This window comes from Martes martes (assembly GCF_963455335.1).
Source record: "Martes martes genome assembly, chromosome: 10".
Lineage (NCBI taxonomy): Eukaryota > Metazoa > Chordata > Mammalia > Carnivora > Mustelidae > Martes > Martes martes.
Window position 1 is genome coordinate 19,472,613 of NC_137898.1, and position 13,414 is coordinate 19,486,026.

Genomic DNA, 13,414 nt, shown 5'->3' on the forward strand with positions numbered 1-13,414 from the left:
TCTCTTGGAATCAGTGGTTTTGCGTTTTCATTCATCTTAAGTTTTGATCTTTTGGACAATAGCAGCTGTTGAGTGGCTCTCCAGGAACAATTTTTATTAACTTTTTCCTTATCTAATCTCTCTCAAATGAGGTTTCCTGAGTGTGAGACTAAGACTCAGCAGGTGGTTGTGATTGTGTTGAATATCTGTTGTTTCCTATTAAGGTGGTAAAAGACATGTCTCTTTCCTGTCTCTTGTGTCCCTTGTTCTATGACATTTTAGTTTAATTGACAAGGCGGCCTTTAGCATTTTTAGAGAGGGTTCAGGCCCTTAGAGAAGCCCCAGAATTTCTTGGCCCAGAATTTTTCACACCATCAACTCCAAACTTTCTTACCCTCTTTTCTTTCTTTGTCTGATGCAGCTTCCGTGAATGTGCTGGTGCAGAACTGCAAGATCTACAATGATGCCAGCTGTGACATTTCTGCAGATGGCCAGCTCCTGGCAGCTTTCATCCCTAGCAGCCAAAGGGGCTTTCCTGATGAAGGCATCCTGGCAGTGTACTCCTTGGCCCCCCATAACCTGGGTGAAATGCTCTACACCAAGCGATTTGGTAAGGGATAGGAAGCCCAACCTAGTGACAGAGGGACGCTGGTGCCTTGGCATGGGCATTCCTAGGTGAGGCACAGCTTAAGTAGGAGTAATGGTCATATCCTACCCCAGCTTTCCTGGGGCACAGGCCAGAGGAAGATTGCTTTGCAGGAGTCCTGGCTGGTAGTATTACAGACGACTCTCAGAGTAAGAGTCGTTCCTGCCATGGTAGTGTCACCAACATGCTCCTGTTGGGCCGGCCACGGATAAAGGAGGAGCCTTGGTCACGGCTTGGGGAAGCGGGCACACTCATACACTGTGAGACAGTTTGGTATTGTGTATTGGAAGTCCCTAAAATTTATGTTCTCTTTGATCCAGCAATCCTACTTCTAAGGAAATAATCAGAAAACGATACCAAGATTTATATACAGGGATGTTCATAGCAGTGTTACATATCACAGAGAAAAATGTCAAACAGTAAAGAATGGCTTAAATAAATGGTGGTGCACTGACAGGGCAGAATACCGTTTGGCTTATTTAAAATGCTTTTATAGAAGAATATTTAATGGTGGGAAAATGGTCATTGTGTATGAAGTGGAAATAGTAGATTTCAAAGTGGTATTTACAGTATGGTGCCAATTTTTTAAGATATGGTGCTATGATGGCAATGGTTAGCATTTGTCAAGTATCTTCTGTATGTCATACATTATACTCAATACTTGACATGCCTTGTCATTGTCCTCTGCACTCCTGTGAGAGAGCCCCTGGGTAACCAAAGATGCAAATTGGAAGTAAAGAAAAAAAAGTCTGAGAGGAACGTTATTTCCTTGTGATGGCAAGAACTCTGGGAAACGTCTCTCTGTTCTGTTGGCTCTCAGGTCCCAATGCCATTTCGGTGAGCCTGTCCCCAATGGGCCGATACGTAATGGTGGGCTTGGCCTCGAGGAGGATCCTGCTGCATCCCTCCACAGAGCACATGGTGGCCCAGGTCTTCAGGCTGCAACAAGCCCATGGCGGCGAGACCTCCATGAGGGTGAGTGCCATGGCTCATGTCTCCACTGTAGGGCAGCTCTCCAGACTCGGCAGGGTAGTAAAGGACAGTGGTGTGACTTCCCAGTCTGGGCTAGAGGTAGCATGTTTGTAAGGAGTACGAAAGAGTGCAGTCCAGCCCATCTGTGACCAGCAGGCTTCACATTTAGAAGCTCTGGACTCTTAAAAGGCAGGAGCTTCCTCACACCCTAGATCTGAGCTGAGCTCCCCAGAGGCCTGAGAGTATCTTTGGATGAAGCCCAAACTGAATACCTCCTTACCGTAGTATGAGACCTTTAGTCTGGAGATACATGAAGGACACAAAGAAATACTTATGCTTATTAAAAAAAAATTTTTTTTTCAGGAAGCAAGCTATAAAAAGTGATATATGGTATGCCATGAAATGTTCTTTTCTGTGAGTTATAATCATGTTGGAAGATGAGGCCTTTGGGTAGCTGCTAAGCTCTTAACCGTTTCATCCATTTCATTAGAAGAGGAAGGTCCTATTGGGATGCTCTCTTGTCTCAGGCGGACCTCTCTTGTATTGCCATAATAGCCTTCTGGGTATCGTGGGGTTAGTGGCCTTCTGGACTCAACCATACTGGTTTCTGAGTTCCCATGGGAGCTCATTTGCTTTTGCCAAGGGGAATTGAGCATTTGAATGGTTCTCTAATTAGATGGTATTTAAGCTCTGTCTCAAGCTAAGAACCTATGAATTCCCTTAGCACTTTGTGTTGTGCCATTTATAGTTTTATGCACTTGTTTATGTGTTGTTTTGTGTTTTCTTTAGCTGAGTGGTGTGTATGTTTAATCTGCCCAATTAGGTGCAGTGTAAGCTCCTTAGGGGTGTATCCCCCAGGGCCCTTCATTTAGTGCGATGCATATAGATGCTTGATGCCTGCAATGGAAGCATTCTTTTAAAGGAAAAGAGATAGGATCTGTTACATAAAAAGTGACAGAAAGTGGGCAGCCTAGTGTGGTGGTCTCCAGCCTCTTCCTCCCGTCTCCTGCAGGGACCCTCTGTCTGACTCTGCTGAGTCACTTCCCAAGCACCCTGAGTTTCAGAAGGCCCTTTCTCGCCAGTGCCTGGCCTGCCCTCCTCTCTGTCTCAAACCTGACTTCAGCAGCTCTTTTCCTTGTGCGGGACCTTTCTAGATCACTCCCTCCTCGTGCCACCACCCTACCTGGTTCCTGAGCTCATGTTAACACGCATCATACCAGACTGCACTGACTTGTTTCCGTATCCTTGTCTTCTCTCGGACTGTGAGCTCCTCGAAAGTGAAGACCATGTCTGTGCCATGTTTATGAAGTCCAAGTACCTAGGAAGTAAGCTGGCATTTAGGAAAAGCTGAGTGAATGGAAGAGAATCTCAAGAAAAGTGTCCTTAGCATTTCTAGGTGATAACAAGCAGAACCAGTGGTAGGTGACAGCATGTTCCACCAAACCCCTGAAAGGGTAGAAACAGGCAGTCTGTGCCCTTGACATCATCCTGACAGGAAAGTCCCACTTCTTGAATCCCAGATGACTTTGGAAGGATCTGGTGTTAGGTGCTTGGGAGAGGACGTCATGGGGAGTTCACAGGCCTGTTTTTTAACCTAGATATTTGAGGATGGGCATTGAGGTTTAGTTTACATATTCTTATTTTGCTTCTCTTGAGGAGATTTAGATGGTAAAAGTACCTGGCGTCTGCCTTTCACTACCTAGAATCCTGGTCCTAACAGCTGTTCTTCTAAACCCTTCCTGCCTAATTGTGGAATAATTGTTTATAATCATTAAGAGACAGGATCTGATTTCGGCAACACTAATGGACATCTTGAGCCTCTTCCGGAAGCCAGGGCTCCTGCCCAACTCCTGGGCGCAGCCTGCCAGTCCTCCATTCTAGCAAGGTTCCTCCTTCCCATAAGTAGCGAGAAACATCTGGCTGAGGGCAAACAGCTACGGGGCGGAAGCCAAGATATTGGCACATATGGGGCTGGCAGCTCAGGGCGTGCCGTTGGGGGAGTCTGCTGAGGAGATGTGGTAATCCATTGCTGTCCTGCTAAGGGGCTCAGGGCGGCTAGCCAGCTGCTGCATGCCTCGTGACAAGAGCTATTTCTCAGGCCTCCTAGTGAGGCTTTTTTGATTCTCAGTAGGCACCATCTGCCACTTAAGGAGCTGAAGTAACTAGAAAGCTCCCATTTGGGAAGTGTTCCTCTCACCCGGGAGACAGGATCCAGGCTTCTGAGCAAGGTTTTGCTTACCCTGTGTCCACCGAGTCTGACTTTAAAGCCCTGCGCTACAGAAAGGTTTCTGGTTTTCCAGGTCTTGGTTGCCCCTTACATCCAGAGGCACCAAAGCATTCAGCAAATGTCCCTGAATTCAGTCACTGGTGGAAGGGAAGAGACACCAGCTTTTTTGGATAGCTGTGCTGTACCACCGTTTAAGGCAAGAAGTGCCTTTTTGTCTGAGAACAGGGAGCGAGGGTTTAATGGGACAGTAGAGCATCTCCCTCTTTGCACAGGTAAGTATAGGTGGGTGTCTCCATCTGTCATGTCAAGCTCTGTCTTCCAAAGGAATGCTTTAGTGGGTGATGGGCCTGTCCTCAAGCTTCTCTGCCCAGAATTCCCCTTCATTTTAGTCTTATGTCTTGGAATTCACTATGGTAATATTCGGAGAGGTGAGCTTGTTGGGTCAACAGTCAGTCCCGGGAGAATGTCCTCCAGAGCATTGACTTACCTTATTTTAATTCCCACTAAGTGACATCTCTCCACAAGAGATGATCTCTTACCCAGTCCCATACAAAAACTCTTCTGAAAATGAATTGCTGACTGCTGGTTCGCCTCGGTGCATTTGTTCTAAGCGGTTCTTCAGACCTCTGGATTAGTGCTTCTCAAACTGTGCTCTTGGGACAACCTGCGTTAGAATACATGGGGTCCTTGTCAGAAACAGCACTTGAGGCCTGAAGAGCCACCTAAGAATGGGATGGGAGGGGCACAGGTGTTTGTATTTGTAAAACAGGCTTTACAGGTGATTCTGATATGCACTCGAGTTTGAGAACTGCTGTTCTTAATGACTGCTTTCTCCATTTGAGGTCTCTGCCCTCGGCCTTCTCGGCAAGGAAGAGGCGCAGTCTCAGGTTTGCTTGGGGTTTTATGCATGGTGCTCTGATCCTTGGCGAATCTTGTTGCGGGCACTGTGGCCTTTGGGCTCCATTTTCCACCATACTCTTACCTGGCTTGTTGGCTGGCTGTGCTTCACCTCCCATCTCTCCTCAGCTGTTGCTGGACTCTGGGGCTCTCCCCTCTGTCACCATATGCTGGATTCTGTTCTTCCCCCTTATTGAACCATTTTAATTTTATCCTTGTTTCTAGGATCCAGGGTCCTCTTGATACTTCCTTTCTCTGCTTCTGAGGCTAGGCGCAGTCTTCCTGATTTTAGAATCAGGCAAGTCTGGAAAAATAAGACTGAGAACGTATTTTCTCTCTCCCTCCCCTCTGTCCCTTCCAGCCTCCTCCAGGCTGGAGATGCCACTCTGCCTCCGGGTCTTGTTTTCTGTCTGACTCCCTTGCTCTGGAGCCAGGTAGGGCTTTTGGTTCATTTCTGTTTGGTTTTTTAAGTTAGGCATTTGGAGATTGCTGAGCTGAAGTTTTGCTGAATTCTCAAAACACTAAGCTGCCTGTGTGCCCTCTCTGCTTTCATTTTCTAATTGGAAGAAGGCATAATATTGTTAACAGAAAACTGCAATTAATTTTCCAAAATAGTGGCAACTTGCACATTATAATAACTTCGGTTGTAACCAAGCGGAAGCATAATAACAAAAATATAAAATTACTAATGACACCAGAAATAGTCCTATAGCAGACTGTTCTCCCATTTTTGTGTAAGTAAATTTTACCTAGAGCAAAAGTCAGCAGCTGGGGGAGTGGTTCTGGGGCATTTTGAGCTGGAAAGAAAGAATAAGGATTAGTGCTTTCAACACAGGAATTAAAGTGCTGTCTACTCTATTTCCCAGATGCGTAGACCATCCCCGCCCCCAACAGGTAGGTGGTGTGGGCACATACGTGGTTAAGTAAGAACTGAGGCGGACCCTCACTGCATAGTCCCTGCAGGCCTGGAGGCAGTGGTTGCTTGACTCTCACCAGTGCTGGTTTGCTTTTCTCTCTGGTTATTTTATTGGCAGAAGTGATGGATGAGGACACCGTCATTTGACTCGGATGGGAGAAGCTCTAGGACAGAAAGCAATTTAGCTCTCCTTTTTCTGTGGAACAGCATAGTGCTCTTTAAGGCAAAGCCTCAAATACTTAAGGGCCAATTTTATTGAAAGCTTTTTTTTTGTGGCTGTGTGGTAAAACTGTATTCAAGTGTGGAGCTGCTGTTACCTGGACAGATTATTGGTTTGGAGGGGGTGTTGGAAAGGAAGCCAGCCGCTCGCCCCCTCCCTCCCTTCTCTCCCCTTTCTCGTCCCCTTCTCTCCCTCATCTGCTTCTCTTCTCGCTCTCTCGCTTTCTCTTCACTCCCCTCCTCCCCTACTTCTTCACCTTGAGAGTCCTGCTCTTCAGTGGCGGACTGTCCCTTTTGTACACCTTCTTCTGGAACCCTGGCTCTAGGATCCCCCTCATTCTCAAGCGATCCTGGGCAGTAGGGAAGGAAAGGAGATTTGATACCATTTTCTCTACAGACCGGCTGTAGTTCTCAGTGTGTACTCCCCTGGGACCACATCAGCATCATCAGAGATGATTTGGATCCTCATCCTCATGTGAGACCTGCTGAATCAGAGGATCCTGGAGCGGGGCCCAGCCATCCTTGTTTTACCAAGCCCTCCTGATGACTGCACACTCAGTCAAGATGGAGAGCCCGTCATTGACTGCACAGGGATTCTAGTTAGACCTCGCCTGTCAGTGTAACCTTTGTCCTTTTCCTTTTTGCTCTCACCCCATCTCTGGAACCTCATCCGATTTACTTCTATGGCTCCTATTTAACCACATCTTTCAGGCACTTCCAAAGTTGAGAAATTGAGGATACCTCCAGCCCAAAGCATTCTGGATCATGCTAGCATCCTAGTAATAGTACTTTTAAGAACTAATGCCCTGAGGCCTTTTTCCATTTCTGATTAAAATTCTTAACTTCTCCACGGTTGACTTGAGCTCTTAACTGCGAGCCCATGCCTGCTTGCCTGCATGCTATAGAATGTAGAGACACCTTGGCTTAAAAAGTGAGAAGCAGGGGCGCCTGGGTGGCTCAGTGGGTTAAAGCCTCTGCCTTCGGCTCAGGTCATGATCTCGGGGTCCTGGGATCGAGCCCCGCATCGGGCTCTCTGCTCAGCAGCTCTCTGCTTCCCTTCCTCTCTCTCTGTGGGTCTCTCTGCCTACTTGTGATCCCTGTCTGTCAAGTAAATAAATAAAATCTTAAAAAAAAAAAAAAGTGAGAAGCAGTATGTTTATCTTTCACTCCAGGCCCTTCCCCATCTGAAGGAGTACTTCTGGAGTTCCCCTTTCTAACATTCCACCTACTGTTATCCTTTGATGGGATACATCACTGTGTGCCCATTAATGGATAACTTAGAGTTATCCTGATTATAAAGAAACATCGGTTGTATTTCTATCTTTTTATAGCCATTTTCTGTCATGTATACAGCCATCTTCACAGAGCCCAGTGATGTCTGATTATTATTATAAGTTTACTAAAATGAACCACAGAAAAGGCTTGGTATCCAGAATGTTCAAATTAGTCACCACCAAATTGTAGCTTAGATCCTGGGGCAGGATGGGTGTCCAGCGCTGTCAGCACTGACCAGCACTTATGTAACTAACATGTACAGACTCTTTGGGCCTGTCGTAGCTCCATTCTGCAGTATATAATCTTCACTGTAGCCTCCTTGCCCTGAACTTAGCCTGTGACATAATCCACTCATCTATACTTCCCTAGATTCTGAAAGTTTGATTTTCAAAAGTGACCTAGAACTCTAGTTCAATCTGGAGTATTCTCCAGAAATCTAAGAGAATGAGATTTTCTTAATCTTGTCTGGCTTTTTGAGTGGCAAAAACCAAAAATAAAGATACTTTATTTTTGTATCCTGGAAGGGTACTATTTCTTCAAGGGGAGATTGGGATAAAAGAGAGACAGCTTTGTTGTCAGAAATGATTTACTCCTTCCCAAGATTTTGTCCTCATTAATTTTCTTAAAGCTGCCTGTCAGTTGATTAAAAGCTGCTTCCGCTGCAATTATCTTAAAGTTGACTTCTGAGATGTGGTACAAAGCATCTATCCTCAGAAAGTTCCTTTCTTCAGCACATTGTGGGAAAGAGGGGAGGGATTAGGGGAGAATTCAGGGGTGTCTCGGATGCAGTTTGTCAGGGAAGGGAGGGAGCAAGATAAAACATTAAAAATAACAGGAGAGCTACAATTAGTTTAGGTGAATTTTTCCAGGACAGATCCTCTCAGGTAACTCTAATGATTTCTTTTCCTCCATGGCCTCTTAGGAGAGTGCAGTCTATTCTGTGCGTCATTCTTTACGCTCAACAAAATTTTATTGAGTTCCTACTATGGGCCAGGTATTTTGTGAGGTTGGGGAACACCCTGCATAAAATGGACCTGGACCCTGCTCTCTTGCCACACAACTGGCTTCTCTTTTTTTTTTTTTTTAAGATTTTATTGAGACAGAGAGAAAGAGAGTGCACAAGCAGGGGGAGAGGCAGAGGGAGAAGGAGAAGCAGACTCCCCATGAAGCAGGGACCCCCGACAGGGAGCTCAATCCCAGGATCCCGAGATCATGACCTGAGCGGAAGGCAGACGCTTAACCGACTGAGCCACCCCCGGGCTCCCACAACTGGCTTCTCGACTAGTCTTTGCACTGCTGTATTCCCAACCTTCACTGCACGGGGCACACAGGAGACACTCAGCATTTGTTCCAGGAATATGTGTCCCTTTGATATCTTGTGGGCTGTGTATTCCCCACACATGCCTGAACACACACGCCTGCTCACCAGCACCATCAGTGTGTCTAGCACGTATTGTGGTAATGGTGATTGAATGAAAGTATCAAGGAGATAATCCTTATGAAAATATGGAGTATCCTACTCATTTCTCCATGTGCCCAATATCGGTTTCTTAGGGTGCTAGTCCTAGCACTAAGACACGGTGAGAGATTCACGGGAGGTAGTTTCAAAAAGCAAAAGGCAAAGCATTTTGTTTTTTCAAAATTGGTAGAGGAGAACCAATTCTTGCATTTGTAAAAGGTGAAAGCATTTTAATGTATTTTTAAGTATAAAATACAAAGCATTTTAATATTTAACCATCCTTAACACTCCTTTTCCAAAAATATATATCAACTGAAACATATTGAATGTGTTGGTATATATTGAAAACTCTCTTGTCCAAGGTAGATACCTAGAACAACTACTCATTTGGCCTTTTCCTTTGAGATTTGTGAAGCCAAGGGTAGTTCAAGAACTTGTGCTATGTATGGACATGTGGGAACAGGAGGAAGTAATTATTTTAATGTAGGGGGGTTCTAGGAACATTAAGTGCCTCTATTTAATTTAGCACCAAAGTAGTTCCCTGAGCTGAAGGAACCTCTCTCCTTTGATCCTAATGGCCTGAGATGGCCTTTGGAAAGCATCAAGCCAATTAAAAAAGAAAATTCTTGTCCTCTGTCTCTGTGGGATCTCTTTGAGAGGAGTAGGTGAATAAGAGTTTACAGGTCTCAATAAATCACAGGAGGTTGGCTAGAAATGACTTTAAGGCAGCAGATTATCAATGGCAGCCGACGGCAACATTTCCAAGAATTAAGGAAAAGGGGGCATCTGGCTGGCTTGGTCGGTAGAGCACATGACTCGCGATCTCAGGGTTGTGAGTTCAAGCCCCATGTTGGGCCTAGAGCTTACTTTAAAAAAAAAAAAAAGTTTCAAAAGGAGCTATTGCTCCTCTTTTCCATTGGGAGAGTTTTGGTTTGGACAAGGGGAGTTCAGGCAGATTTGTTCCCACTTCAGCTGAGTAAAGGAGAAAGGTAGGTGAGCTGGTGTTCTGATTCTTAGTTTTAAATGGTCACTTTAAAGTCAACGTCCTACAAGTTCTGAACTCCAAAGTAGAATATAAGGAAGGCTTAGAGACAGTAAAAGAGCTTAAAATGTCTGAAAAACAATCAGATTTTCCTAGGGATGAAGAAACTTCAGTAATTCGTGAAACTAAGCAAATCAGCAGCTCGAAAGGAAGAAAAGATTGACCAGAGTGTCTCCCGCCGCCAGCTCTGGGAAGTGTGCATTTCTCAGCCTCTGACAAGATGTGTAGCCATCCATTTCCAATGGAAAGGTCAGCTGTCTCTTAGCATCTGCTTTCCATTGATTTCTCCCTCTTCCCAGAGAGTTAATTTTCCTCTAGTAACCCTCTCTAAAAGCTTAAGGCCTCCCTGATTTCCATCATTACCGAGAAGGCATTTTTCCTCTTCACATTTCCTTTCTTCCTCACAGCCCCCTTGGCTTGCGCCTTCACTCGTGGCCCTTCCAGCCTCAGTTTCCAGTTGTCCCCTTCCTACCACCAGCTTCCATTGTCTTAGTTAAAACAGGGAAGCTCTGATGAGTGCACTCGACCTCTTGCCACTGCGGAGTCATTCCAGTTTTATAGATGACTAGATTCCCAAACCCAGACAAGATAGCCGTAGAGTTTTTTTCTTTCAGCTTCTTATCTGAGCTGATCTGAACAGTGCAGTGTGCTGCTTGGACTAATGGTCTGAGCTTTAGTGATATGCTGCCGAAAAGAAAACATCTTGTTGAGGGCAGCAGTACATTTTTCCTCTAAATTTTAAAAGGGTGGAGAAGGTTTCCCACTGAGAAGCTCTGGTCGCCTCTCATTCTTTTCCTGTCCACCACTGAACAAGAAGCAAGACCCCTTTAGTTTTGATCTGGAAACTGTTTTCTTTTGGAGTACAATAGATGGTCTTGGACCCCAGAAGTGGAAGAATGATTATCTTCTCTCACTCCCTTGGACCCACGAAGACCTTGGTGACCTGACTCATTCCCTGGTGATGTGCTGAGGCCACTCTGAGCTTCCTTGTAGCATATTGATTCCAATTTACTTCATAGATGTTAGACAGAAATGAGAATAGTCTGCTTAGGGAGGGGTGTTTGCTCTCAGCATTTGTCATCCACCAGGGAGCAGCTGTAGCCAAGACAGGTAAAACCAGGACTCTGCCAACATGAGTCAGGAGCTGGGTTTTACATCCAGCCCCACAAAGGGTCCTCAGGTCCTGATAATCCTCCTCCAGTGTCATGGAATTTGGTGGTACAGCTTCATGGTGAAGGGAGAGCGGGATTTTTGGCAGGCCACCCAGCTTTGTCCTCGACAAGTGTTAAGGAAACCTTTACTTGAGATAAATATGGGGTATCTTTAAGAGAAGGCCAGAGCTGTCCCTTAACACTATCTCAGATCTTCTTTCTTGTCAGTGCCGATGAACCTGGAGTTTACAGAGCCAGCTCTGGTCCCCACTGGTGTCTGTCAGGAGACTGCTCCCCAAGTCACTGGGTCGGAAAGACTGCTGGCCGAAACCCTAAATGGTATGGGAGTAGCCAGAGCTTCCGAACCTCCTGTCTGCGTTGGGAAACTTGTTGAAACTTCTTGTCACTAGGGCTAATTGTTGAGGGATATACCCCCCTCAGTGAGGTGCTTTGAGAGCTCTGGCCAGAGAATGGAATGGAAACTGCATCTCTGGGTGGTTCTGAAAATGGGCCAGGTTCTCATTCCTCTGGGCTCCGTTAGTTTCAGGCATGTGTGAAATCAGGAGTATTAGACTGGATGGCCTCTCAGGCATGTAAAGCTGAGTCCTACCCATCCTGCGTGCTCTGTGCTCTCATTACCCACCCCCTGTATGTTCTGCTCTCTTCTCCCTCCTTCCCACCCCCACATTAGAGTGTGATAAGCAAGCAAGTGCTTATCAGGAGTCCTGGAGGCCGCTGATCCTCATGTGGCATTTTCTGGCTTCCTGCCACAAAGCGGGATTTAGTCTAATACCCAAACAGAGGAGATATGCACTTGGGAGTTTCCCTTTCAGTGGTGTTTAAGGACTTGATGGGTCGGGGACCGGGGGACTGCCATAGTCCAAGGACAAATCAATGCCCTATGACTACTATTGCCATGAAGGTTGTGAGTATCTATGCAGCAAGGTCTGGGGGTCTCAGCCTTGAATGACCACCCCAATCCATCTGACCTTGTCTCACCTGAGCTGGGTCCTCCGTCCTACTGGTCGCTTGAGGGTTTTGTCTCCAAAGTAGGTTCCTGTACTTAGAAGCAAACTGATAGTATTTACTTGTTAATTGCTCTGCAGCAACTATAAAAGGTAAATATGTGACATGTGAGAGGCTCCTTTGCTCCTTTACTGGTGTGGAACTTTTCTAGAAAAATTCTCTTAGCTTTTCTTTGAGACTTCCATCAAAAAACTCCGGCACAACCTTAAAGCATCTACTTTACTAACCTCATTATCCCCCTTCTTGCAAGGCTGCTTTCTCTGCCCAGCTCCCTGCAGGTATGAATCATCATGACTTTAGGGGAGACTCCCTTGTGAAGCTTTGTAGGGCTGCCACAGGCCAAGACCAAAGCTCCCCTCGTCCAGCCCCCTGAGCTTAACACACATCCTTCCCTAACCCTGGGTGTCTCCCCTCATGCCACCTACCCTTGGGGCGAAGGAAAATTAAACAGTCTGTGATCCTGGCCACAGTGGTTAGATCCCAGCCACTTTGTCCTGAGTGCATATACCAGTTCTCATTTAACTGTATGACCTATGGGGGGACAGAAACAATTGATTTCTCTTCTGGGAAGGAAAACCTCTGTGAGAAAGGGTAAAGGCACCACACCCCATTCCCTGATTTGAAGGAAAAAGGGTTGATTAGGTGCACAGGGCAAAGGCTGGTATTGCCGTCTTCATGGAGAGTCGGCCATTGAGGCTGGTAGAGGGGAGTAGCTGTAGGTTTGTTGAAGGCGCCTCCCAGATACATATTTGCAAAGAAGAGACGATCCGAAGGTCAAGCAACCATGTTCTACATGACTAGTTTAGAAATTCATAAACTCCATTGGGCTCTTTTTTAGTAGTCTCCTTGGTTAAACCAAAGATTCTTGCTCATTCTTACATTTGGAGTTGAGTCAGAAAGGGAGGGCATAGGAGGTTCTTAAAGCAGCAGCCATGGGGCAATCTCATGCCTCAAAATAGGGCCAGTTCCTTATCTGTAAGAGACCTCCAGCCTCAGGACCATAGCAGGCCGTTCTGGGGGTGTGCTACAGGCTGCCCAGGCACAGTTCTCAGCACCACAGAGCCTGGGAAATTCTTCACAACAGGATTCTCTGTGTATGTGTCAGTACGTTGAGAACTCGTGCTGCCTGCTCTCCGCTACATTCTAGAGCCTGTTCTGGTGAGGGCCTTTCAGGTAGATGCCCAGGGCACATGAACAAGCGTTCCCACATCCCGGGCTTGTCACTTCACTTGTGAATGGGCAGCGGTCCCTTTGTTCAATTTTTGCTTCCTGTCTTTCCTTTTTTTCTTTTAATTTTAAATCTCTCATCAGGATAATCTGAGAAGTAATAAGTATTGTACCACCCTAAATTCATTTTTGAACATTACTTTCTCAACCACCATCTCATTTGGTCTTCCTTCCCCCACCCCACCCCTCCATCAGCGGGCAGGGAAAAGCAGATGTAGTTCATCCCTATTTTATAGAATAAAACCTGAAGAGGTGGGGCACCTGGGTGGCTCAGTTGTTAAACATCTGCCTTCAGCTCAGATCATTATCCCGGGGTCCTGGGATGGAGCCCTGCATCGGACTCCCTGCTCGGCAGGAAGTCTTCTTCTCCCTCTCCCA

The 13,414-nt window shown here is 46.1% G+C and overlaps 1 protein-coding gene across 3 annotated transcripts in view; it reads left to right on the plus strand.

Moving 5' to 3' along the window:
• The window catches only part of AMBRA1 (autophagy and beclin 1 regulator 1), a gene marked incomplete at its 5' end in the record, with an annotated part of 177,829 nt that overhangs the window by 146,979 nt on the left and 17,436 nt on the right, over positions 1-13,414 (plus strand). For all 3 annotated transcript variants that reach the window (XM_080814893.1, XM_080814894.1, XM_080814895.1), the window contains 2 exons: positions 401-589; positions 1,446-1,600. In XM_080814893.1, coding sequence (XP_080671019.1) covers positions 401-589; positions 1,446-1,600 — 344 coding nt within the window. The remainder of the gene's footprint in view (positions 1-400; positions 590-1,445; positions 1,601-13,414) is intronic.